The sequence below is a fragment of the Polypterus senegalus genome, chromosome 13 (assembly GCF_016835505.1).
Source record: "Polypterus senegalus isolate Bchr_013 chromosome 13, ASM1683550v1, whole genome shotgun sequence".
Taxonomy (NCBI): Eukaryota; Metazoa; Chordata; class Cladistia; order Polypteriformes; family Polypteridae; genus Polypterus; species Polypterus senegalus.
In genome coordinates this window covers 127920747-127947204 of record NC_053166.1, presented here as the reverse complement: position 1 = coordinate 127947204, position 26458 = coordinate 127920747, and the positions used below count along the sequence as shown (strand labels likewise).

General features: G+C 38.7%; 1 protein-coding gene across 4 annotated transcripts; it reads left to right on the top strand.

Moving 5' to 3' along the window:
* Positions 1–510: 510 nt before the first annotated feature.
* On the top strand, positions 511–25705 carry zfand2a (zinc finger, AN1-type domain 2A). Of its 4 annotated transcripts, none has more exons than XM_039775104.1 (11): positions 516–697; positions 1219–1337; positions 12403–12491; positions 12595–12689; positions 12812–12943; positions 13044–13195; positions 15551–15673; positions 16022–16106; positions 19384–19457; positions 23613–23697; positions 25356–25705. In XM_039775104.1, the coding sequence occupies exons 3-11, from the start codon at positions 12437–12439 to the stop codon at positions 25392–25394; spliced, it is 840 nt and encodes a 279-aa protein (XP_039631038.1). In that variant the 5' UTR covers positions 516–697; positions 1219–1337; positions 12403–12436; the 3' UTR covers positions 25395–25705. The 4 variants fall into 4 exon arrangements, with proteins under 4 accessions (XP_039631041.1, XP_039631038.1, XP_039631040.1 ...); XM_039775106.1 differs by having other exon boundaries at positions 23613–23742; XM_039775105.1 differs by lacking the exon at positions 1219–1337.
* The last annotated feature ends 753 nt before the right edge of the window (positions 25706–26458 follow it).

Here is a 26458-nt window from a genome sequence, read left to right as displayed (position 1 = left end):
AGAAATAATAAGGCGAAGAGGACAACTGAAATATGTAAAAACAATGTACGTTGATGTATCCTTGATATCTCTGTTTGTTGGTGGAGTGTATTGTACATTTCCTTACGACTGTATTTTTTTAGTATACTGTAAATAATAAAAAATGAAAAAAACAGAAAACGTAAAAAAAAAAAAAACTTGTAGGGGGACTGTCGATTACCGACAGCTCTGATATTACGTCACCGGATGGCGCCCTATAGAAAGCATCGCTTGTTCGACAGCGCGCTAAAGTGCAATCCGAAATTAATATACTGGTTAGTGATTTTCATACTTTGTCATGAAAAGCAAAACCTTCCAACGTAGTAATTCTTTACAATCATTTATTCTTTAGGACAAAAGTGCTTGATGATTCCCGTTTGCGCGTCCCTATTTCTCCAAATTCCACGTCAGAGATGGGCAGTGCCAGATCCTTCTGGACGCTTCGCGCGGCACATGACCTCATGACGTCAGTGGCGGACGACGTCCGGAAGCGCGTCAACACGGGAGGAGAAGGGGGAGGAGAAAAGGAAAAGCTGCTTCAAAAGCTGATGACTCGAGATTTGAATGATTTAGCAATTTAAACGCTACTTTTTCTTCGCAGTCATTGTATTTGGCGCAGCAAAATTGGCAGCCTTGTTTTAAACAAGATATCTGGTAGCGAATATATTTGATAGTCTGGGTAAGTACGATCTTTGGTTTATTGCCTGATATAGCTGTTTAAAGTGTTTGTGTATTTGCGTAAGAAAGGCTTAACGCGATTTTGTAAGTCTTCTGTGGGACAATAATAAAGTCTAGTGTAAGTGAACAACCAGTTTGTAAATTATAGTTATTATACTGTCCTTAACAGGACTACTGAAAATTGTTTATTTACCGCACTATACAAATTTAGTTCGTTGACTTGTCCCTTTTAGAAAAATAACTCGAATATGATCACCATAGTGCTATTGAAGTCCTGGCGGGCTGGTTTTGGATTTGTTGATGGACAAAACATTCAGCTTTGTGTTTCGCGCTTCTGTTTTCATCTGTCAAGTTTGCTAAATCAGTTAATCTGTGCTTGTTTCGAAGGTGATCGCACACTTTGATAATCATCCCTTCTTTTTGGGTACCAAAACAAATTACTTATCATTGCGATTCATTTTCTAATACAGTATAGCGTTATTCGATATATACTTTATTGAAAACTTGTCGTTTTCGCCTTAGATCACGTACTGAACTGGAGTTTCGGTTTCCGCATGTACTGTACACCTTGATGTTAAAACTGAATGTTGACACTTCTCACTGTTCGTCTTCTCCTACCAGTTTTTAATACCCTTTAAACGGTAAGTAAAATATCTCAAGTGCAGTGTTATTACAGGTACATGTCATCATGGTAAACATGACAAAGCTTTACCTCACACCTGGCCAGACAGCGGCAGTGATTCAGCAAAAATGTGTTGACCACAAAAAAACAGGGAAAGACTGCTGTTAGAAATGCTGATGAAAGTATTAACTACATTAGTCAACTTACTATAAGTTTAGAATTGTTTGGCATGTTATGCAATACTGACTGTTCTCTTTATTTCAGTATGTGTATTTTTTTAACTTTTTTTACTTTCAAGTTAAGATGCTAAAATGGATAAAAAAAAATATATTGGAGTTTTTAGAACATTAGAACAATCAATGGCGAGAACAGGCAATTAAGCGCAACAAAGCTCGCCAGTCCTGTCCACTTAATTTTTCTAAAAAAAAAAACATAAATTTTAGTAGTCACTAAGGTTCTACGGTCACCACTGTACTAGGGAACACTTAAATCACACATCGGATCTCAGTGAACAAAATATTCAAGTGGAAAATCTTTACTGAGTAAAACTGTGTAATTCATTGAAAGTAAAATGATATGACCACAGTCAATAGAAACCATAATCACCAACCCACCATAGTCTAGACTCAACATCACAACTGAAAATCAAAGTTAAAAATTGAAATAGCAGGCCGATCTAACTTGCGTGAACTTAATTACAGAAACTGCTAATGTAACTCAGCAGTGTGTATGCCCCAAAACGTCTGGGCATGCTCCTGATGAAATGGTGGATGGTGTCCTGGGTGATCTCTTCCCAGACTTTGATCGGGACATCGGAGAGCTCCTGAACTGTCTGAGGCACTACTTGGCAGTGTCAGATGAACCAATACATAACGTCCTAGAGGTTCTCGATTGCATTCAAATCTGAGCAACATACAGGCCAGTCAATGGCATCATTGTCTTCATTATCCAGGCATTGTCCTGCATCAGGAGGAACCCAGGGCCCACTGCATCAGTGTAAGATCTGACAGTGGCTCTGAGGTACCTAACAGCAGTGTAGGTACCATTGTGTAGCATGTAGAGGTCTGTACAAACCTCCAAGGATATGTCTCCCTAGATCATCACCGACCCACCGCCAAACCAGTCATGCTATATGCAGGCTGCATAACATTCAACATGGTGTCTCCAGAGTCTTTTACATCTGTCCCAGGTGCTCAGTGTGAATCTTCTCTCCCATGCGAAGAGAATGGGGTGCCAGTGGTATAGCTGCCAATTGTGGTATTCTTTGGCAAATGCCAATTAAGCTGTACAGTGATGGGCTGTGAGCACAAAGCCACTTGAGGATGTCGGGCCCTCATGTCACCCTCAGGGACTCTGTTTCTGACAGTTTTTTCAGACACATGCTCACCAGTAGCCAGCTGTAGGTCATTTTGTAGGGCTCTGGCAGTGCTCCTCCTGTTCTTCCTTGCATAAAGAAGCAGGTATTGGCCCCGCTGCTTGGGTTGATGCCCTTCTGTGGCCCTGTTCAGTGGACCTTGTGTAATGGCCCGTCTAGGTCCTCATGTATAAACTCTGTGTAGAAATCACACTAAAACATGATGTATGGACAAAACTGGAAATGTGTGTACACAAAAAAATTCAGATCCATAAAACTGTGCATATGCCAAGTTCCATGCACTTCCCCTTTATAAATCCCAATGAATGGGACATTTAACACACTTGCATGGGCGTACGGCCCCACTCCGACTCACTTATTTCAGAATTTCAAATATTTCAATATGCAAATCAATATAAATAGCCCCTTCCGTTCAGTGTTTTGTTAAAAGATGATGGCAAAAGCACATGGGGGAAGAAGAATTTTAGTGAATGTGAAGTGGAAACATGGAAAAACATGCTATTTGTTTGCTTAAATCGTGGTATAAGCAACAAAAGGAAAGTGATGGATTGATGAAGCATGACAGAGACACTCAAAAGTTTAAGTTCAGAAAGTTACACGGTGCCTGAAATAAAAAAGTGGTCAGATATCAAAGTCGACATGAAAAGGCCCATCATCTGTTTATTCTGTTTCAGACCATATTACAATAGCTGACCCCCATGCCGAGTATGTGAATCCACACGGTGTGCCTAGCTCATTTTTTGGCGCTGGCTGCACACACACTTCTGCCTTGGAAACCACTGGGTGACCATCTGGCTGTGTGCTGACGGACACTGTCCTGGAGTCGCAAAATGCAATAGTAGATACTATAAGAAATGTGGCCAATGAAATAAGGAATGTAATGACTGTACTATGTGATATTGACCACAAATGGAGTGAGCTGGTTAAAAAGTAAATGCGGCATCTGATTACCTATTTTTATATTCTGCTATTTACATTTGAATGATGTTACACTGTTCAATTTAGCTAATAATTTGGTAGATCAGGGTAAGGTTCATCATACTGCATACTTTCTTCAGGTACGGGTAAACCATTATTGTGTGCCACATTATGAAGCACACTACATGCTTGCACAATATGACACACTTTCTGTGTACTATTTGAGCAGCACATGCTTTCTATTTATATAAGAAAATTCATTTTCTGAAGGCACCTTTATAGTGTAGCGTTGGCACCAAGCACCACAACGGATAGATTCTCTGCTGTTTGAGGTGACTCTCGCTGTCCTTAAAAGTACTGCTTGCTCATTGCCACATTAGTTGGAAAAAGCACTAACAACTGTGTGGAGTTGCCATTTTTATAGGCTCTCCTGCTATAGTTGATGCATTGTCAGCTCATTCTTTTGGTTAATCATCCCTGGCTGATGTAACTTGTCCAGTGCTATTGCAATAGTAATGTGCATGCTGCTGACCACTTTGATTATATTTGTAAAACTGGACATTGCTGCAAATTGTGTTTTGATGTTTCTCAGTTCAACCAAAGTGTAAGGAAATCTTATATATCTGGACGACAAGAGGATAATACCATTCTATACAGCTGGCATGGCGTAACTCAGTGATGATTGTGAAATACCAGATTGGTCAGCAAGATCACATTGCAAAGCTCCTGTGATTAAAAATCTGAGGGTGGACAGAATCTGCAGAATTAGAGCTGAATTGCTCAAAGACTGCATTTGTAAAGCCGGCACCAGTTCAGCACACTGCTTCAAGAGGATAGCTCTTGGAAATTGAAATTGACTTAGAAACCAGTCGTCATCATCTATAAATATGCGCTCTCTTCTACTGTAATTCTTTCATTTGCGTTGTAACGCAAAAGCAGATATGGTAGTTGGAATAGTTTGGCCATTCCGTGTACCATTATATTCTTACAGAATCATTACAATCAAGTGAATTAAATTTGTAAATGATATGCAGTTAATTTAAGTGCATCTGATAAAGCCTGTGTCAAGGATGTGAATATGAAAAAGAAGGGAAACAACACAGAATCTATAGCATTGCTTTGACGCTAGGTGCCGCCTGTTTGCAAAACTGAACAGAAAAGTGCGTATGCATGGTGCGAGATGGCTATGAAAATGTGCTTGGCTTTTTGCCAAGTTTAATTTTTGTACATCTTGAAGTGAGCATGGACATTGCATACACATTTTTGTGTATATGCACCATTTATACATGAGCCCGTAGTAATTCCTCCATGCTCTTGAGATTTTACTGGGAGACATAGCAACCTTGAGCATGGGAAAGGTGCTATATAAATAAAATGTATTATTATTATTAATTTCAACAGCATGTATGGACGTGCCATCCTGGAGGAGTTGGATTACCTATGCAACCTGAACTTGCCGCAGGTGTCACCTCATGCTACCAGTAGTGACAAGTACACTAGCAAAACCCAAAACTAGAGAAGAATCAATCAGGAAGGATAAGGAGATAGTTTGTATTTGCCACAGGCAAAACCATTCCCCTTTTGGGGGTTGTCTTGCTGTTGTCTCTCCAGTGCACTTATTGCACCTTTATACTTCTATTCTGGGTTAGGAAACAAGGGGAAAAGAGGAGCTTGCAATTTCCATCTTTTCGTAAACTTAGCCAGAATTCAACCAGTAATTATGGGTGCTGGGTCTACAGTGCCCTTACCTATGCTGCACACATTTTAATCTTTAATAAAAAAATACAGTAATATTATTAAAATGTGTGTGGAATCTGACCACCCCAAACCACCACCAGCTGGGGGAAAAAACACTTTGTAGCTGCCACATAAAGATAATGTGTTCTGCTGTCGATCGGTTGTTGGGGGAATTACTTCTGACAGAGATTGACAGCGGTACCCCAGAGGTGGAACTTCCGGTTGGTTCGGGATTCATTAGCATAAAGCGCGTCTTTGAGAAAGAGGAAGAAGAAGGAGAAGGAGAAGGAGAAAGAGAAAGAAGGAAGAACATTGGATAAAAGAAAAGGCAGATCAGCTTTTGCTCTGGCCATGGGAAAAGCCTAGGAGCTCCTATTCAGTCCTGTCTGAAGGTGGATGGTCTTCTGTTTAATACCTGAAAACGATCGTTCCTCTATTACCGGGACTCGGGTGAGCTACAAAACGGACTTACTATTACATTAATCATGGCGCAAGTATGACTGTATGTCTTTTATGACGAAGAGGAGATAGGTTGTGTAGTCCGCTATTTTCAGGACTCCTCATCAGCTCGCCGGCCGTAGCGGGAGTATGACAGGGGACTACCTGCGGATCTATTTATTACCTCTGGAACAGGAATTGAAGGGGTGAAACGGTTTATGGGTAGATACATGTATATGTGTGTGGCGCTGCAAATCAAGGGTTACTTATATTCGAGTGGGGTGATCTATGTGTAGGGGATTGTTTTTCTATTTTGTTGTTTATTTTGATGGACTGCAAGTATAAATATGGTTTATTGGTGGTAGTAACCTATAAATGTATTGATATTTGGGGGGTTGTTTTATATGAATAAAGGTGATACGGGAAAAGTATTAAGGTGTGATATTGGCCTAACCTTTTATCATCTGCCTTTAGCTAGGACAGATATAGTGGTAGCATTACTCGGGCGAGTGCTCAAGACAAATTGTTACAGTTGGTGCCCTCTCTGAGGATTAGGAACATATACGTCTTTGTATTCCCCGTATTTTGTCTAAATTTACTCTGAGTCACTATGAGTGTGTCTTGATGCCGCTAGAGTTGGAGGATGCCAGTCCAATGTATCGCGTGGGGATCCGGTAGCCGAAGCCGCCACGTCACCGTCAGGACTCCTGCAGGAACCCATGATCTATCTAGTCTGTTACAGTCCATGTATCTGGAAGATCCACCCGCACCGGACGAGGAAGACGTCGATGGCAACCCGCTGTTACTCGGGCGGTTTCCGAACGCCTTGATGCGCTGGACGAAAGAATAACCTCTGTGGCGGAAAGTACAATATCCGGGAAGAGGGGCTCCGTCTATGTGGATACAGCGATCGCAGAGCTTAAAGACAACTTCACTGCCCAGCTAGCGGCTATGGAGAGAGAGATTGTGCAGTGTTTACAGCGGCGAGATCGCCAGTGGAAGGAGGAACTGCGTAAAGAGATACGGAAAAGTATTTCCGCGATTAAAATGCCGGCTGCACAGTCAACGCCGGGAGGAGCATCGCGCGTTTATCAATCTCATACGCTTCCTCATGTGCCGGCGCTTCGCTTGGAATTTCCCAAGTTTAAAACGGACTATACTTCAGAGGATGTAATTGACTTTTGGAGCGTGGGAAGCTTTTGTGGCTGCTACACGCTGGGCAATGAAGAGCTTATGGGGGTGATAAATACCTCTTTACAAGGTCCAGGTAGAAGCTGGTGGCAAGCTGCCCGACACAAAATTACTGACTGGATTTCTTTTAAACAGGAATTCCTTAATGCTTTCCTGCCTTCCGGATATAAGATGGAACTTGAAGAGCGTCTCCGGTCTATGGTACAAGCCCTACACAGTCCATAAGAGATTTTGCTTACGATTATCGGGCTCTGTGTTTGAAGTGGCAACCTGACATGGCAGAGGAAGAGCTGGTATGCCGTATATTAAACGCATGCAATCCACGCTTGGCTGGAGGATTGAGGGGAGTAGTGACCTCGGTGGAACAGCTGGTGAAGGTGGGTTCTCTTGTGGAACGAGACTGGGCTGCTTCCAAAGAATACTGGAATAAAGTGCAGACTACAAAAAGGAAGTTCAGTCCAAGCACCTAAAAAACGAAGCAGCCTAACTGAAGTGGGGGTCTCGGTGGTCCAGGTTCAGACTTCTCTTCTGGTGGTCTCGACTCAGGTGAGGGGATTACACATAGATGCAGTCGTGGATACTGGGAGCCACTTCACTTTAATGAAGAAAAGCTTGTGGAAAAGAATGGCACTACCAGGGGAAAACCTCGAAACAGCAACCTCCGTCAAATTTATTTTGGCTGATGGCACCAAGCATGTGGCCGTGGGTAGGGTTTCGTTACCATTCCACATGGATTTGACCCAATGGCAGGCTGAAGTCTATGTTCTGGAGGACAAGCACTTGACCATTCCATTGCTCCTTGGTTTGGATTTTACTACCTCCATCCGGATGTCTATCCATCTGCATTTGAGAAGCTACTCTATAGATGGGGGTGAAATGAGGCCTTTCTTATCCAAGGCGCGCGAAGATTTGGGATGGTTTAGTCTCAATTTTTATGCTGCTGAGGTAATGACCTCCAAAACCAACTCACTGGCAAGCGTTCTGGAACAACCCATGGAGGTGCAGCCTCTGTTATGTCGATGGTCAGAGGTGTGGACAAAAACTGGGTTTGACATATAATAACTCATGTTATAAGGACTAAAGATGAGATCCCAGTTCGTCATCGGGCATACAGAGTATCCCCCCAGAAGAGGGAGATTATAAGAGCACATTTGGACAAGATGTTGCAGGATGGTGTCCTAGAACCGTCTACTTCACCATGGGCCTCTCCGGTAGTCCTTGTCAAAAAACGGGATGGGACATATCGTTTCTGTGTAGACTACAGGGGATTAAATGCAAAAACCCATCATGATGCTTATCCGATGCCCCTAGTTCAAGAAATCTTGGAAAGTCTGCATGGGGCAAACATCTTTAGCACCCTGGACCTCCGCTGTGGGTATTGGCAGGTGCAGATGGAGGAATATAGCAAACCAAAGACAGCCGTAATTACCCCCGAGGGATTATTCCAATTCAGAGCCATGCCATTCGGGCTAAAGAATGCTGGGGCTAGTTTCCAGCGTCTGATGGAGCAAGTTCTCAAGGGGTTAATTGGGAAAATCTGCTATGTATATATTGATGATATAGTGGTGTTCTCCCCAGCACTGCAACGCATCTGCAACATCTAGAGGTAGTCTTCCAGAGGCTGCAGCAGGCACATCTGACACTAAATGTGGAGAAGTGCTGTTTCCTTCAACACCAGATTAAATTCTTGGGCCATGTGGTATCGGAAAAGGGGTTGAAGTAGACCCTGAAAAGGTGGTAGCAATTCAGAACTATCCTACCCCACCGATATTAAAAGTCTACAGAGGTTTCTTGGTCTTGTTGGGTGGTACCACAAATTTATCCCTCGATTGGCGACATAGCTGCACCTTTGCATCACTTGCAGAAGAAGGGTGTTCCATGGGAATGGACAGAGCAATGTCAGGATGCAGTGGAACAATTAAAGGGGGCCCTCCAATCTCCACCCATCCTGGCCCAACCAGATGTTCAGCTCACATTTCAAGTTCATACAGATGCCAGCAACATCGGGCTTGGAGCGTTGTCTGGGCGTGGAAAAATGGCCACTTCCTAGAAGGGGTGGAATTCGAGGTCTTCACAGATCATAATGCACTGACTTGGGCTTTTAATCAACCAAGACGTCATCTCGACTGACCAGATGGGTTTTGCCTCCAAGCTTTCAGTTTCAAGGTATTTTATCAGAAGGGCTGCAATAACATTGTCCCGGATCGCTGTCCCGGAGTTATTGGATGTCCGGGGATATATGTATGGTAACTACTCATACTCAATGGACAGATCTACCTTTAAGTATGCAGGACCTAGCTCAAGCACAAACCAACTGTCCTGGGTGCCAGAAGGTTGGCAAAGATTCTAATGAGATGGGACGGATCGCATACATTTCAAGGACATCCAGGGTGTCCTTTTCCGGTGGTGCCGACCAGTCTCGGAGGATCCAAATGCCAGTTAGTGGTCCCGGAAGAATATGTACCCAACTTCCTTAATTATTACCACGACAGTCCTTTTGGTGGGCATCTTGGGCAATGAAGACTTTGATGAAGATTCTGGAAGTAGCATGGTGGCCCACCATTCAAGGGACGTTGGAGCCATGTGAAATCATGTAAAATCTGTCAACAATTGAAGAACCCCTGGTAAGCCAGTAGGATTTCTCCAATCCACGATTACATCTGAACCGGTGAAATGCTGGGAGTTGATTTAATGGGGCCTTTACCTTCATCCAAAGCCCAAAAGACAGTGCTAATGGTGGTAGTGGACTATTTTTCAAAATGGGTAGAACTCTTTGCTCTCCGGGACGCCAAGGTTCCAAAGATCTGTTCTACGCTCAAAGATGAGATTTTCACCCGCTGGGGGGTCCCAAAGTATATTGTGTCTGACAGGGGCCCACAATTTACTAGCTCTATGCTTCAGGAACTATATACAGCGTGGGGTATCAAACAGAAACTTACCACGGCTTACCACCCGCAGACGAATTTAACGGAAAGAGTGAATAGGACTTTGAAGACTATGGTAGCCTCCTATGTGGGTGAACGACACCAAGATTGGGATAAGTGGCTGCGGAGCTCAGATTTGCTATCAACACAGCGGTGCATGAGGCCACTGGTGAAACCCCTGCTCGGGTGGCTATCGGACGACAACTCAAAAGTCCCCTGGATCGTCTTATCACCCCAGCACCTCTCCCAGATTCAAAGACATACAATACAATTCAGATCCTCGAAAAATTAAAGCAGCAAGTACAACGGAGGTTAGTGAGTGCTACATCCAGACAGGCTAAGTATTATAATGCACGACGGCGGGTACCCTTTGCTGTCGGGGACTTGGTTTGGGTTAGGACACACCCACTCTCCAGTGCTGTCAACAGATTTGCTGCTAAGCTAGCCCAAGTGGGGGTCCAGTAAGAATAATAAAGCGATTAGGACCGGTTAATTTCCGCATACAAAGGGGTAGTGGTGTAGATGCCATAGTGGAAACAATACATGTGGCCAATATCAAGCCCTACTTTGGACCCGCCGTGCCGCCGACTGGGGGTGGGGATCTATGTAGCGCTGCCACATAAAGATAATGTGTTCTGCTGTCGATCGGTTGTTGGGGAATTACTTCTGACAGAGATTGACAGCGTACCCCAGAGGTGGAACTTCCGGTTGGTTCGGGATTCATTAGCATAAAGCGCCGTCTTTGAGAAAGAAGAAGGAGAAGGAGAAGGAGAAGGAGAAGGAGAAGGAGAAAGAGAAAGAAGGAAGAACATTGGATAAAAGAAAAGGCAGATCAGCTTTTGCTCTGGCCATGGGAAAAGCCTAGGAGCTCCTATTCAGTCCTGTCTGAAGGTGGATGGTCTTCTGTTTAATACCTGAAAACGATCGTTCCGCTATTACCGACGGACTCGGGTGAGCTACAAACGGACTTACTATTACATTAATCATGGCGCAAGTATGACTGTATGTCTTTTATGACGAAGAGGAGATAGGTTGTGTAGTCCGCTATTTTCAGGACTCCTCATCAGCTCGCCGTGGCGGGAGTATGACAGGGGACTACCTGGGATCTATTTATTACCTCTGGAACAGGAATTGAAGGGGTGAAAACGGTTTATGGGTAGATACATGTATATGTGTGTGGCTGCAAATCAAGGGTTACTTATATTCGAGTGGGGTGATCTATGTGTAGGGGATTGTTTTTCTATTTTGTTGTTTATTTTGATGGACTGCAAGTATAAATATGGTTTATTGGTGGTAGTAACCTATAAATGTATTGATATTTGGGGGTTGTTTTATATGAATAAAGGTGATACGGAAAAGTATTAAGGTGTGATATTGGCCTAACCTTTTATCATCTGCCTTTAGCTAGGACAGATATAGTGGTAGCATTACTCTCGGCGAGTGCTCAAGACAAATTGTTACCACTTTATGACAAGGTTCATTTTATTCGCATATCTTGAATTGCAAAACCGGTCAGAAAAAGGGACGAAGTTGTCTGGAAACTCTCACATGTAAATAAAATAAATGTGGACAAATCAAATTAAACAGGGATGCAATCCATACTATTTTTGAGGAGGCAGATTTAGCCTAAGAAATCTTTTATTGTTTTATGCATGACTTCACAGAACCTTGCCTTCGAAGGTAGTATTGCAGTAAACTCAACCGGGTCCTTTACTGGTAAAGTGTAAAAAAATAAATAAAGGCCATGACTTGTTCCCAAATGAATGTTTTTTTTACAATGAGAAATGAGGGATTCCTTATGGCCTCCACACATTTTAAACAACAAAAAAGTGTAAGATATTTTAAAAATCTGTGATATAAATAGTAACCTTTATAATATTTCAGACCATTTTTCCATTAGAAATTTTAACACTTAAAAGTAGAGGACATGAAATGTAACAAATGCATTACAAATTGTTGTTTAAACACATACTGCTGAATTAATTTCTATTTGAATTATGTTGGGGTGTGTGTGTTCTGGCATCTTTTGTCCTGGGTTGATTCATACCTTGTATCCAAGGTTAGCAAAAAGGGCAGTGCTCCCTTGTGCTCAATTGACCAAGTTCTGAAAATTTATAAACATAATTTTGTACTTGCAGACTGTAAACAAGGTTATCATATAATTAAAAAGGTATATTGAGATGGAAAATACTCATGCAGATTGAGTTGTCTCATTTCAGCTATAACTTACATTCAGTACTGTATTTAATTTTTTCCCTTGTTTCTATATTCATTTGTCTCTATAAGAGGTTATGTAACATTAATGCTTAAAGTAAATGGTGTTTTCAAGGATTTTTGTGCTATTTTTTCTCGTAATTGCAGATTAGAAGTTCTTAGTGCCCATGTTGATGTAGCAGGTTTTCTCAAGAAGCTTCTAAATACGTCTATTTTTATATGTATTAGATTATATTGTAAGGTAAATTGTATTCTGTTTATTTATTCTGAAATCACCTTGTTTTTAGGTGTTTTCACATCTGTTAGGAAAACTGTTTCAACATGGAATTTCCAGATCTGGGAAAGCACTGCTCTGAAAAGACATGCAGACGTTTGGGTGAGTTGTTTTAGGTTACTAATGCCATGATTGCTTACTCTTAAAATTTTAATTGCTATACATATGCAGTTGTATTCACATTTTTTGCTACTGTGTCCTTCAGATTTTCTTCCAATGAAGTGTGATGCCTGTGAAGAGATTTTCTGTAAAGATCACATTACCTATGTGCATCACAGTTGTGCTTCTGCATATAAAAAGGTTAGCTATCTTGATGCAAATCACATACGATTATCATGATTTTAAGTTAACGTTAAGTTTATTAGTTCCTATCATTTCAGTTTTAAATAAAACTGAATTATGAATTACATTATGTTTCCCAGGATATCCAGGTCCCTGTATGCCCGCTCTGTAACACTCCAGTTCCTATTAAAAGAGGGGAAATGCCAGATATAAAGGTGGGAGAACACATTGATAGAGACTGCAGGTCAGATCCCGCTCAAAGGAAAAGAAAGGTGTGCTTCTTCAGTTACTACAGTTTAATATTTATTTGGTTAGATTAGAAAATAATCTTATTCAGGTTTCTTTTTGCTTTTCTTGTTTTCTGTCCTGTAGATTTTTGTTAATAAATGTTCCCAAGTGGGTTGTAAGCAAAAAGAAATGATTAAAGTGACCTGTTCTCAGTGCCATATGAACTTCTGCTTGAAACACAGACATCCTAATGACCATGATTGCAAAACAGATGGTCACCCCCTTTCTAAGACAGGGTAAGCTTTCTGCTTCATTATGATTTTCAACTATTGTCATGTGAGTATGTATATTTTATCACTAGGTATCGAGAGTTTTCTTTAAATTGCCTAGCTTCAAAAATCAAGTGGGAGAAAGGGCAGTAATTTGAAGCAATAATTGAGGCTGGTATTTCATTCATTAATTTCTTATATTACATTAATGTTAAACAAGAAAAATATGTTGAACACCGTTTTAATTAATTAATAATAGTACCAACATAACTTATTTGTTAGCCATCAGTGGGGCAGGAGTCTTGACTGTGCGTCTTCTCAGGGGTTCCCTGTGCTCGATTTTCTTGTGAGCCTTTTTGTTTTGTTTTGTTTTGTTTTTTGCTTTTACTTAAGCATCGTTCTTATGTTGTAGGAGTGAAAGGTTGATTTATGTTTCTTGCAGGCATCTTGAGTACTAATTAATTGCCAAGATCAAAAATGTTATAGGTCCTTGTGTGCTATTACTATCATGACAACTGTGCCATATTGTTAGATAATGTTCATGGCTAAAAAATAATATTGTGTTAGACATCCATAAATGGCATCCTTTTGTGGTTTTTGGTAAACATTGAATGCATTTTCGTAATAGACATTGACACTACTCTGTCAGCTTCACTTCTATTCTCTTTGTGTAATGCTTCTATAAAATGTTCATATGCAGCCTGCAAGCAGTAGTGGATGAACTGTGAACTTAGCCCAGAACAGCAGTAGTTAGATGCCATAAAAAGCATTGCTGTCTGAAATTGGATGTTTGTGGCCTTTTGCATCTCTCTAATGTCTGTCAGATTCTCCAGCTGACAGAGATTGCTTAAAATGCATCTTAGCAGTGCAAGAATGTTCAGCATGAAGTGCATCAAGAACAGCTGCGGAAAAACATTACTGAGATAAGAAAAATAGCAAAAACTTCCTGTTCATCTTTTTCATGCTAAACTATGCTAACCTATGTAGAGTCACTGATTTCTAGGACTAGATAACATTTATCCAACAGCACTGAGTGAAGTTGATTATTGTATTGTGGAATTATTGTAGGAAATAACAACATAATCTAGGATAAAAATGTTGCAGCTGTGCTCAAAATGTCTTTTTTTTTTTTTCTGAACTTGTGAGTTCACATCCTGAATCCTGAGTAGGTTTGGTCTCCATATTTCAGAAATGTTTTAGGAGCACTTTGACAAAGTCTAGCTAAGAGGCACCAGATGTATCTGGGAACTGATGGAAACAGCTAAGAAAAACTATTTTAAGGAGTTAATTCTTTCAGTTTAAGAAAATCGAGATTAATGGGTGATATGATGGAATTGTTTATTTAAATAAGCAAGATTTAAACCATTACTTTAAAATTGAAGTATTAATAATAATAATAATAATATTTTACTCCAAGAAAGTGGCACATCTTAGAGCTTGTTGAGAGTAAACTTTAAGAGTAAAATCCAACTACCCATTCACAGATGGATGAACCCTTGTAGACAAAAAGTTAATCTAGTCTCTTTTCTAATTTGGGGACACAGAGTCCATCTAGCAACTTCTTTTTTTTTTTTTTGCAGACAGTGCTCCTCTAAGATTCTTTTCATTTATATATTTATTTCTCTAGCTTACTTAGTGTAATTGTAATTGTTATTTTTATTTAAGTGTGATATTTTCAATGTATCATTTTCCACATAATTATTATAATTGTGTTTAGAGCTTATATATAGAAAATATTGAATTGTCCTGCAGCACTGATTACAGTGAACCCAGCATGTGAATTCACCTTATACACTCTGTTGCCTACAACCCTGCCAGCCGTAATTTTCATTATTCTCTCAAGAAAACCATTTCAATAGCTTTTTGAAATTTAAGATAGATAACATGTATCCAACAACACATTTTTATTGACTAATAATAATAATAATTCATTTTATTTATATAGCACCTTTCCCATGCTCCAGGCACTTCAATAAATCACTACTGTCAATAAATCACTTCTGGACAGCTAATACTTAATAATTTTTCAAAATTGTTTTGACAATTTTTCTGTTTTATCTATGTTTAATATCAGTGTTGGTCTAATCATTTATTAAATATATTTAATAGTAAATCTGCAATTTTTATTTTATGAGGAAATTTATATTTTTTTTCACTCTGCTGTAGAAGCCTCTTATTGGTTTTATACAGTATTCTCTAGAACATATTTGAGAAAGAAGCTTAGTAGATTTGGCACTTATGTGTTCACTTGGAGTGTAATCGCTGAGACTTGGCTAATGGTACATAAGGGAGTCTTGCAACTCCTTATACGATCAGTGATGTGGTTGTTATTCTACACCTCAGTAAAGTGGAATACTGTTTTAATGATATGGATGTTTTTAGGAATGCTGCTTTAATGAGATCCCAAGGAGCAAACTCAACATCTGCTACAGCTTCATCTAGTAAACCATTCTCTAGGTCCGTTCCAAATGGCTTGAGTGGGAATGCAAGTTCACAACAAAGCAGGTAAAAGTTTTGTTTTTATTAAAAATGTGTATAATCAAAGTTAGTTCATTCATATTCTTTTTTTAAAAAAAGAAAGTGTTCTTAAAATAACTGTAGAAGGTGGTTTTTCTCCCAGAGTGTTTTGTTTTTTGTTAATTTTATATTTAAGGTGTTACTACCTACAGTTTAATCTCCTTTTAAGTACCGGTAGCTCTTCAGTTACAAAACTGTGAATTAAACTGTGAATCAAATCATATAGCCTGTAAACTTGGGTCACTGCCAACTAGCATTTTGTATGAATAGCGATGCAACATCTCTATAACAAAGTGGTTCTAATATCAATTAATATTGAACACTGGTTGTTTTTAGCACTCACCGAACGAATGTGTCTAAGGTGTCGGCACCACCACAGCAAAGAGTAATCCCTCCATCAACCTCTATGCAGGCTGGATTGGTAAGTACATTTTTCTGATGCTTAGTTTGGTAAATATGGTAGTTTGGGATAATCCATACTTCATTTTTTTTAAAGGTTAAAATATATAAAATTAAGAAGTTCAGAAAACAGTTAAGATTTGATTGTAGTCTTGTATTTCTTCCCTGTGTGCTTCTGTGGATCTTTCGGTTCTCCTTCCCTCCTTCCACATCCAATAGGAAAGTGTGTACGTTTGATTTACTGGTATGCCTCATTTGGGCTGGTATGTATGGAGGAATATTTTGGACAAAATGAAATAAATAAATAAATGCGTAAATAAAGAAAAGTACTGTGAAATGTGAGCATAAATAAATGTGTCATGAAATGAGAGCATAAATAAATAAATGTGTCACGAAATATGTTTTTTGTTGCTTATTTATTTATTTCATTTTGTCCGTAACATTCCTGCAAACCGTCGGGAAATACGACTTGAAATAAAACTGTCACTTTCACTCATCAAAGTTGAGAGGATGGGCTCTAACATGCCCTCTAGTTACTGATTGGTGAATCGATAGCACAAGAATTAATTAGAAAAATACTTACTACTGCCGATGAAATGGATTCTGCCGAAGATATTATGTATTTCAGAGAGAGAATTGAAGATTTATCGGAAGAAATTACAACGTTGGCGGCCCTTTTAGACTCCGATGTAGATTAAACTATTTTTGAAATTATCGAAGAACAGGTGGAACGGACTCTGCTAGACTCCAGTTCAGGTGACAGAGTTCCCTGCTCTGGATGTCCATCCTTTGACATTCCAGCTGAGTCAATAGAACACCTTCTGTTATGCTGTTTAAAAGTACGACAGATTGCTGATCAATATGGTGTATCGGAGAAGACGATCACAAGGCGAATAAGCCAGTTTGATATACGGTAAGCTGCAACGGCTGTATTAGTTTAGGTACTTTGACATGGAATGCCCAAAGCAGCTCCAACTAATATTTTGAGTATTTGACCTTTGTTTTACGAGTATAATGTCCGGGGCATATTCGCAGTTACTTGTTATTTGAAAAAAAAAATAAATAAATAAATAACAACAAAAACATATTTTGTGACACATTTATTTATTTATTTATTTAAAGCAATGTAGATAGTAGTGAAGTAACCTAAAGAGTGTGATTTCCAACACCTTTCTTTGTAGTGTTGCCAAGCTTAATTAAAATAAATAAATGAAAATAAAGAAGGGGAAAAAAAACAACCCATGAAAAGCTGGTGAAAAGTGTCACAGTAACCGTCTGATGCTTATGTCTGCCTGCAAGGGACCATCCATTGACTTTAGGTTACTTTTGACATAATCAAAAGTGTGAATATATTTAGCAGTTGAATTGCTGTGATGTCATGCATTTTAAAATGAGATTTGTGCTCTATAAAATTGACTGTTCATTTATAGAAAACTCCTTGATAGTGCAAGAGTAAAATAATGCCTTGAATGGCACTTTTTTGGTTCTATCTCACCGCCCATGGCTTTTGTTTTGCTTTCTTTTTTTACTTCGAATTACAAAATATGACTATACTGTCCAAAAATTTAGCCCCAAATATGTGATTGATTTGTACACATGAGCAACATATACTTTGTATCTAGAGGAATGTATTACACAAGGCAAGAAACAAGTTCATTTTAATTTATGTAGGAAAAGTGGCTGCACGGGGACTAAGGATTTACTATATTTGGTCAGCAATGTAAGACTATATTGCCAATATACTAATCCTGCAAACACTGTTAAATTATGCTTTTATTCAAATACTAGCTTTACTACTTGTCTAAGACAGGTTGAAATCTCAGTAATCAACTTAGACATCAGTGTTTTCAGTGTTAACGTTTGTAGTGCACTATCTATTGGAATGTGTTTTTAATGTATGTAGTAATAAAATGCATTCATTCCAACAGAAGGAGCATCACAAACATTTAGTACTACTTTTATAAACTCCATGCCAAATGTCATATAACAAAGACATAGCAACTGGACGGACATACACAGATACTTGTCATTTTATTAAGGTGGAAGAGTCCTTTATTTTACAGTATAAATCATCCATTTATTTTCAGAACCTGCTTAATTAGTTTAGGGATGCAGACATGTGGTGGCTTTTGAGGCAGCATTAGAGGCAAAGCCTGTCTCACAGGATACACTTATGTGCACACACACACACACACACCTTTAGGCAAGGACAGTTTTGAGGTGTAGTTCATAAAATGAAGGTGTTGCATCTCATAATATCTGTAAAGCAGAAGAAAAGCAAACTAGTTAATCTAATGATTTCACTTAATAATCTTATATATCATTGTTGCCAAAGGTTACTGTATAAACTATTACTGAAATGGTATAATTGCTTGTAAAAGGAGGTATAACTGCAGTTTCTTCATACGCTTGGGTGACTTAACCAGATGTAATTAAACAAAACAAAAAAAAAAAATCTGAGGTTTCTTGCTTTTCTTGGAAGGAAGGAGAGGTTGAATGAATAGTTGAATTCAATAGGGAGAGAACCTGAAGGAAAGTAAATGTCCATTCACAAATGCAGTTTAGGTTTAGACATTCCCAGCATATGTTCTTCCAAAATGTATGAAAAATAATTTAAGTGGTGTGTGTGGTGTTGTGTTTTTTTTCTTTTTTCTTACTCCATATTTTTACATGTGACCTAGGTCTGTCAGTATCATAGCTAAACTTCCCTGACCCTGAACCAGCTCATAGTGTGAATTAATGAGAAATAATGTTAGTTATATTTTTGTAGTCCAACATTTTGAATATTTCACTAATATAACAAAGTAAACTGCTGTGTGAAAAAAAAAAAGTTTTCCTGATCCTAAACATGCTGAAGTTTGCGTTCTAGTGGCTTCATTTACAAAAAGGTGTACTGCTTATCATGTGCAAAGAAGGAAAAGCTTAAACTACACCACTTCTGAAAGATAAAGATACTTGTCATAAAGCAGTACAGCTGGATTTACTATTTTAAATTGTTCACATTCATATTTACACATGACCTAAGCTTTATTACAGTTAGTTCACTGGCTGTTTTGTTGAGATCCCTCCCCTAAACAGAACATGGAGAATACATTATTTTACATAGCATGATCACTCATAAGTAGACTAGAAACACCAGCACCACAAGTTTGACTTGGTCTTTGCTTTGTGTTTTAAATTGTACTTCTGATATGAATTGTTAAATTTGACAGAGCTTGACTTTTTCTTCTGTGCTCTCAAGTCAGATATCCATCCTTATTAACTGTAATAACTGTATTTTTTTTTATTTCTCTGTACAGACTGAAGAACAGGCTTTGCAGAGAGCTTTACAGATGTCTTTGGCAGAAACTTCAAGACAGCAACAGTCCCTGAGGTATAATTTTCTGGTTTGTTTGTTGTTTAGCACCTAATTAATTGTAACCAAATATACATTTCCTTGCATTCCCGAAAAGTATTACATAGTAAATATTTGGGGTAAAACCATACTTTTTCTTTTTGAAATATGAGTCCACATGTAACTATAGTGACATTTTTAAACTTGGATTGAGTATAACTAGTTAATGAAATTAATTGAATGTCAAAATTGAATGCTGATTAGTTAATATATATTTTTTTCATTTTGCAGCATAGGATTAAATAAAATTATGAAACACTTTAAATACATTAAAGCATTTTGGAAAGAGTAAATCAATTCATGTTAACTGAACTAAGAGTTTATTATGAAGTTACCTAATTGCTAAAAAATAAAATCTCAGTTTTTCATTGAAAGTGCTTTTGGGTTATCCACAACAAAATAATAGTCATGTACAGACTAATAAATCCTTAACAGTAACCTTATATATGTATATATAGTAACAAAGACCCTATATAGGCGCCTGACCCGACATGGAGGCACGTATAAAAATGAACAAACTTTTATTCATCTTCAGCTGTGGGACACGTCTTCCCTGTGCCACACAGCCCAACACAGTCCCAAAGCACTATTGCAACACACTCTATTTGTCCTTTACCACCACTCCTTCTCAAGCTTTTAGTCCTCGTCCTCCCGACTCTGGCTTATTAGTGGTGGATGGCGGCCCTTTTAATAGCCCCTCCGGAAGTGCTCCAGGTGCTTGATCAACCGTGGCTAATTGCACTTCCGGGTGGGGCTGTAGAGGTGTTCATATAGGCTCCAGGATCCAGACCGCACCCCCTGGCGGCGGTCCTCACAGGGTTTTGGAAAACTCCCATGGAGCCCTGCGGGAAACTGAGGCACCCACGTAACCCAGGGAGGCTGCCACCAAGCGTCCCAGGTGAGGTACTGAGGAGTCCATGGCTGCTCCCCTGGAATATATGCAGAAGGGGCGTCCCGGCCTGGGGTGTGTGTGTTATACATACATACAAAGTCATGGCTGAAATTATCGGCACCCCTGGAATTTTCCCAGAAAATGCACCATTTCTCCTAGAAAATTGTTGCAATTAGAAATGTTTTGGTATACACCTGTTTATTTCCTTTATGTGCATTGGAACAACACAGAGACAAAATGCCAAATCTGACATCATTTCACACAAAACTCAAAACCTGGGGCTGGACAAAATTATTGACACCCTCAACTTAATATTTGGTTGCACGGCCTTTGGAAAAAAATAATTGAAATCAAGCACTTCCTATAACCATCAACAAGCTTGTTACACCTCTCTACTGGAATTTCCGACCACTCTTCTTTTGCAAACTGCTCATGGTCTCTCAGATTTGTAGGGCGCCTTCTCCCAACAGCAATTTTGAGATCTCTCCATAAGTGTTCAATCATATTTAGATCCGGACTCATTGCTGGCCACTTCAGAACTCTCCAGCGCTTTGTCTTCAACCATTTCTGGGTGCTTTTAGAAGTATGTTTTGGGGTCATTGTCCTGCTGCAACACCCATGACTTCTGAGGCAGACCCAGCTTTCTGACACTTAGTCCTACATTGCGCCCCAATATCTTTTGGTAGTCTTCAGATTTCATGATGCCTTGCACACAGTGAAGGATTCCAGTGCCAGAGGCAGCAAAACATCCCCAAAATATCTTAGAACCTCCACCATGTTTGACTGTAGGTACTGTGTTCTTTTCTTTTTAGGCCTCATTCCGTTTTTTATAAACAGTACGATGATGAGCTTTACCAAAAAGCTCTACCTTGGTCTCATCTGTCCACAAAACGTTCGCCCAGAAGGATTTTGGCTTCCTCAAGTACATTTTGGCAAACTCCAGTATGGCTTTTTTATGTTTCTGTGTCAGCAGTGGGGTCCTCCTGGCTCTCCTGCCATAGCGTTTCATTTCGTTCAGATGTCGATGGATAGTTCAAGCTGACACTGTTGCACCCTGAGTCTGCAGAACAGCTTGAATACTTTTTGAAGCTGATTGGGGCTGTTTATCCACCATTCGGACTATCCTTCGTTGCAGTCTTTAATCAGTTTTTTTCTTCCGTCTACGTCCAGGGAGATTAGCTACCATGCCATGTGTTGTGAACTTCTTGATTATGTTGCACACAGTGGACAAAGGAACATGAAGATCTCTGGAGATGGACTTGTAGCCTTGAGATTGTTTATATTTTTCCACAATTTTTGTTATCAAGTGTTCAGACAATTCTCTGCTCTTCTTTCTGTTGTCCATGCTTAGTGTGGCACACTCAGACACACAACCTAAAGGTTGAGTCAACTTTTCTTAATTTTAACTGGCTTCAGTTGTTATTGCTATATTGCCAGCACCTGTTTCTTGACACTGGTGAGTTCAAACAAGCATCAAATGCTTGAAATAAAACATTTTACCCACAATTTTGAAAAGGTGCCAGTAATTTTGTCTGGCCCATTTTTGGAGTTCTGTGTGACATGATGTCCGATTTGGCTTTCTTTCCTGTTTTTTTGTGTTGTTCCAATGCACATAAAGGAAATAAACATGTGTATACCAAAACATTTGTAATTTCTGGGAGAAATGGTGCATTTTCTGAGAAAATTCCAGGGGTGCCTATAATTTCGGCTATGATTTGTGTGTGTGTGTGTTGTTAAAATATATATATTGTAGGCAACAGCCGGGACAAAGATGGGTAGACATCATTAAATGCACCACAGCACGTTTATTTACAGTATTATTTACAATTATGCCACACACAACCCAGTGCCACAGCACCAATCACCCCAAAGTCCAGGCCTCACAATGCCTCTTCTCTCTTCTGGTCTGCCTCCACTCCTCTCCTCCAAGCTCTGTCCTCTTCCAACCGACTCCAGCCATCGAATGGAGGGAGGTGGTCCCTTTTATCCCCACCTGGACATGCTCCAGGTGCTTCCCGATAATCTTCCGCTGGCACTCCCCAGTGTGGAGGAAGTACTGGCTGCGCACCTGGAAGCATTCCGGGTGTCCCTGGTCTTCTCAACCAGCACTGCCAGGTGTGGGCAGAAGTGCTGAGGGCCAGGGTTCCTCAGGCATTCGGGCGCCCCCTGGCGGTGACCACGGGCCTCTATAGGGTTGAGCTTCTAAGCTCTGTTCCCGTGGTCCCCACAGCCATAAAGGGGGTCGCCCCCACGTGGTCTGGAGGAGACGTAAGACCTCCTCTGGTCCTGCTGGGCGTTCCAGCTGGGTACCACCCTCAGCCACTCACCACCCTACCTACCTACCTAACCCACCCACAATGAATATGCTGAACTCACCGAATAATGGATATGCTACATTCATAATTCAGAGACATGATTATACTATATTTGCATTACACCTGATATTGCATGCATTGCAAATATTCTAATTTTGCAGTGGAATTTTCATGATTCACAAACCGTCACTTCCCCATGTTTGTATTCATTACCACAATATTTAGCCACACTAAAAAATGAATATTAACAAAATATAAAGGACGAGTTGTCATACTGTACTGGCCTCCCCAAACAGATAAAGCAGTGAGAGGAGCTGCTGTTCTCCATTTTATCAGGAAATGGGCTGAAAACACATCTTAAGGCTCATATTTTTCACGATGTACACATCAATCAACAATGGTCTTCCACCACAAGAAATGTCATAATATGCTTTAGAACTGGTGCATGATTCAGTCCAAGCTGATGATGAAAACATGAGTTTACTAATCAATTGAAATTTTTCTTTAAGTTTGATTGGATTTTGCATTATGCTACTGTTTAGCTGTTCTGAATATAGTAAAAAATAATTACATAAATCCATCTAATATCTATGGATATTTGTCTATTCTACATGTTCTGCGAGCTACCTGAAGTACAAATTGGCCAAGTTTCATGTGAGCTGTAAAACTGACTTTTTTTCTCCCCTTTACCTGGCTTTTTCAGCTAGGAATACATTTGGGCTTAAAGGAGGTTACTCGTTTAATTTAAAGTGCTGTAAATGAAAATGCAGCTGTATTGATCTTTAGTATTATAGTAGAGTTTTTATTTCCATAGCTAGTTGTACAGTACCCTTTATAAAAGTTTAATATCCTTAGAGCCGTTAGAGAATATTCACTATACATTTAATCGCCTGTTTCAGATTTGTTATCTCTCTCTTAATTGTTTAGCCCTCAGGAAGAAGAAGACTTGGCTTTGGCTCAAGCATTGGCTGCTAGCGAAGAAGAATATTCACGGCAGCAGCAGAGACAACAGGTATCCAGAAAAGTTACCAGTCAATAGCATGATAAAGGATTTGAAGTAGGTACTTTCTCGGCATTGAAAAACGTTTTATCTTGTTTTGGTTGTAAGTCCTGCTGAATGAAAGGGATTTACAAAAAATTATCTATAATATTAGTACAGAATTGAAAGAAAATATGCAGTTAAGAGTTTGATTTCTGAGGAATACAATGACTTTGTTGTAGTTTTACTTCACATTCAATTAGTAGCTCTCTGAAACTTGGTATACACATATAAGGAGATTAGAGACTTCAGGCCAATAAATGCCATATCAACGCTTTACATTTTCCTTCATTAGGACCAGGTCCCCAGCTTGCTTACTTATTACATATTTACCATATGCCATTTAACAAAACAAAAATAAAACTTTTACTGTTTTGTTTTAAGAATAAATTGAACTCAGAAGAGCAAAATTCACTTTATTGATAGACTAAAATCTATAAATGACTAATCAGGCAAAAAATAGCAGCAGGGAGAAACGCTGTGTGTGTTATTGATGGTCATTTGTGGCATCCATCTACCTAACTGTAAAGGAAACGACTTGTTGATTTTTGTGTGTTGCTTCTAATAATACTAATAATAAGGCCTTTCAAACTGGTGTTCGTAGCACTAATGATACAATTAAGTAAAACAGCAGGGTTTTTTTTATTTTTTTTAATAATGTATAGATCAGCAATTTTTTTCCTCTATCTTGTGCCTCTAACCAAAATTGTTTAAATTTTATAATATCTAAATTAACACCTGTTACAGAAATATATAAATGGAGAAATCCCTTGTGGTATATGTTGAGTTAGGTTAAGTTTCCAACCTAGTGCTACATGTACCTTACATACTACAGAGAGACCTGTAGGAGACATTTTTGGAAATTTATTAATAATACTAAATGGTGATCTGACAGGTTCAGCCTTTCTCGTCTCGGCAGTTTGACTTCTGTACAGGCTAAAGTTTCACTGATAAACTTCACACACACTTCAAGATTGGCTTTGTACACATTCCCTTTTAAGCTTCTCAAAAAGCAGCAAAATTCTTGCTAGAAGTGTTATTTTTAAAGTACTTTTTTTTTTTTTTTACATATTTCATTATTAATCCTATAGAGAACTATTCTTAAACTTTTGTCTTTTTTATTAATTTTTTTGAAAAATTCACATAATTATTTGTATTAGTAAGATCTATATCAAAATAAAAACACCATATGACCTTATCATTGGATATACAGCTGGGAACTCTTTATAACTGTAGGTCAAAAATCATATGTAAATAGGGCTTTTACATTTTTAAATTTGTGTCTTGCACACCAGACCTCATATTTAAAGTAACTTTGTCATGTTCAACTTATTATTTTTACTATCTGCTGGAGTTATCTTATTAGGTTTCAGGTTGGTTTTAAATCTACTTCATCTAAACAGTATTTAATAGTTTGTTATTTGAGGAGACCAAATAAATGCCTAACAAATAAAGTATTTAAATTGGTATACTATATTTTTAGAGCTCCAAATCTACCGATTTAGTAGGTGCAGAAATAGAACAAATTGTTTCCTGAAATTTTCAGTTGTCTAAAGGTTATTACATTGCATTTCATTTGTTATATCTGATAATGGTCAACATTAAATTGTTTTTTTTTTTTTTCCTTACAGAATCAAGATTCAAAACCTTCAAATTGCAGTTTGTCATAATGTCTGTCCTTTTTGCTACAATGAAACTGCCTTCTTCTAATGAACTACTTTATTCTAATCATGTATGAACCTTAAGTTAAGAATGATTTTAAAACTATTTTCAGGGTTTAACATATTCTATATGACCAAATTATACAGTAAGGACTACTTGGATGTTATCTCCTTTAATTTGCACACTTCTTACAATAAATATGATAAACACAATTTTTATATGTTTAAAAAAATAAGTATGCACACAAACTTTTTATCTTGATTTATGTTATCTGAACTATGTAATAATGGTGGTGAATAAAATATCTATTTATTAAAAAGTTTGTGTCCATTTTTACAGTATTGTCTTAATTCCCATTTTGTTTGTAATTTTCCATTTCAGCAGTTATTTTTTGTGAGTGAGCTTGATGATTATATCCTAGTATATAGTTCTAACAATACTGGGGGTGAGTTCATCTTAATCTATTATGTACATTTGTCCTAGTTTTTACATTTTGCCATTTTAATTATGGTTGTTTTCCCCTTTCCTCCAGGCAACCCAAAAATGAACTAAGACAGTTTGGGAATACATTTTAATACATTTTTGTTACAATGGTGCCAGAGAGTGTCAACGTGTTATATTGGTTGTAAGAAAGTTTAATGAGGTCACGCCCTCGACTAGAAGTGGTTGCCTGTTCACGACAGACTTTTCTTTCCGCCATATTGGTTTATCTACAGCATGTTTGTTTGTTTATTGTTTCAGTTGGGTTTTTTTTTTTTTTCTTTTTCATTTTCATTAAATAAATATAAATACTGGAATTCAACAGTCTCATATCGCCAGTCATCTGACCGTGACTTCTGTGCTCCGTTTTCTGTTAGCTAAATCCTGCGAATTAGCGCATTTCCAGAGGTCCCTGACACCCCTCTTTTTTACATTAGTCATACATACAAATTAAAAAATATGTGACAATACTATTACATTTATTCACATCCAGAGCTATTTAATCCAGTTGTGGGCATATTATGCACCACAGCCTTTACCAACAGTGCTGGGCACAAGCCAGGGACCTGCCTAAAGAAATAGGACAATTATA

Excerpts from the sequence above, each read along its gene's own strand:
- zfand2a (XM_039775105.1), top strand. The coding sequence starts at position 12,437 with ATGGAATTTCCAGATCTGGGAAAGCACTGCTCTGAAAAGACATGCAGA. Across the intron at positions 12,492-12,594 it reads AAAGACATGCAGACGTTTGG|ATTTTCTTCCAATGAAGTGT; the intron begins GTGAGTTGTTTT and ends TGTGTCCTTCAG. Across the intron at positions 12,944-13,043 it reads CCGCTCAAAGGAAAAGAAAG|ATTTTTGTTAATAAATGTTC; the intron begins GTGTGCTTCTTC and ends TCTGTCCTGTAG.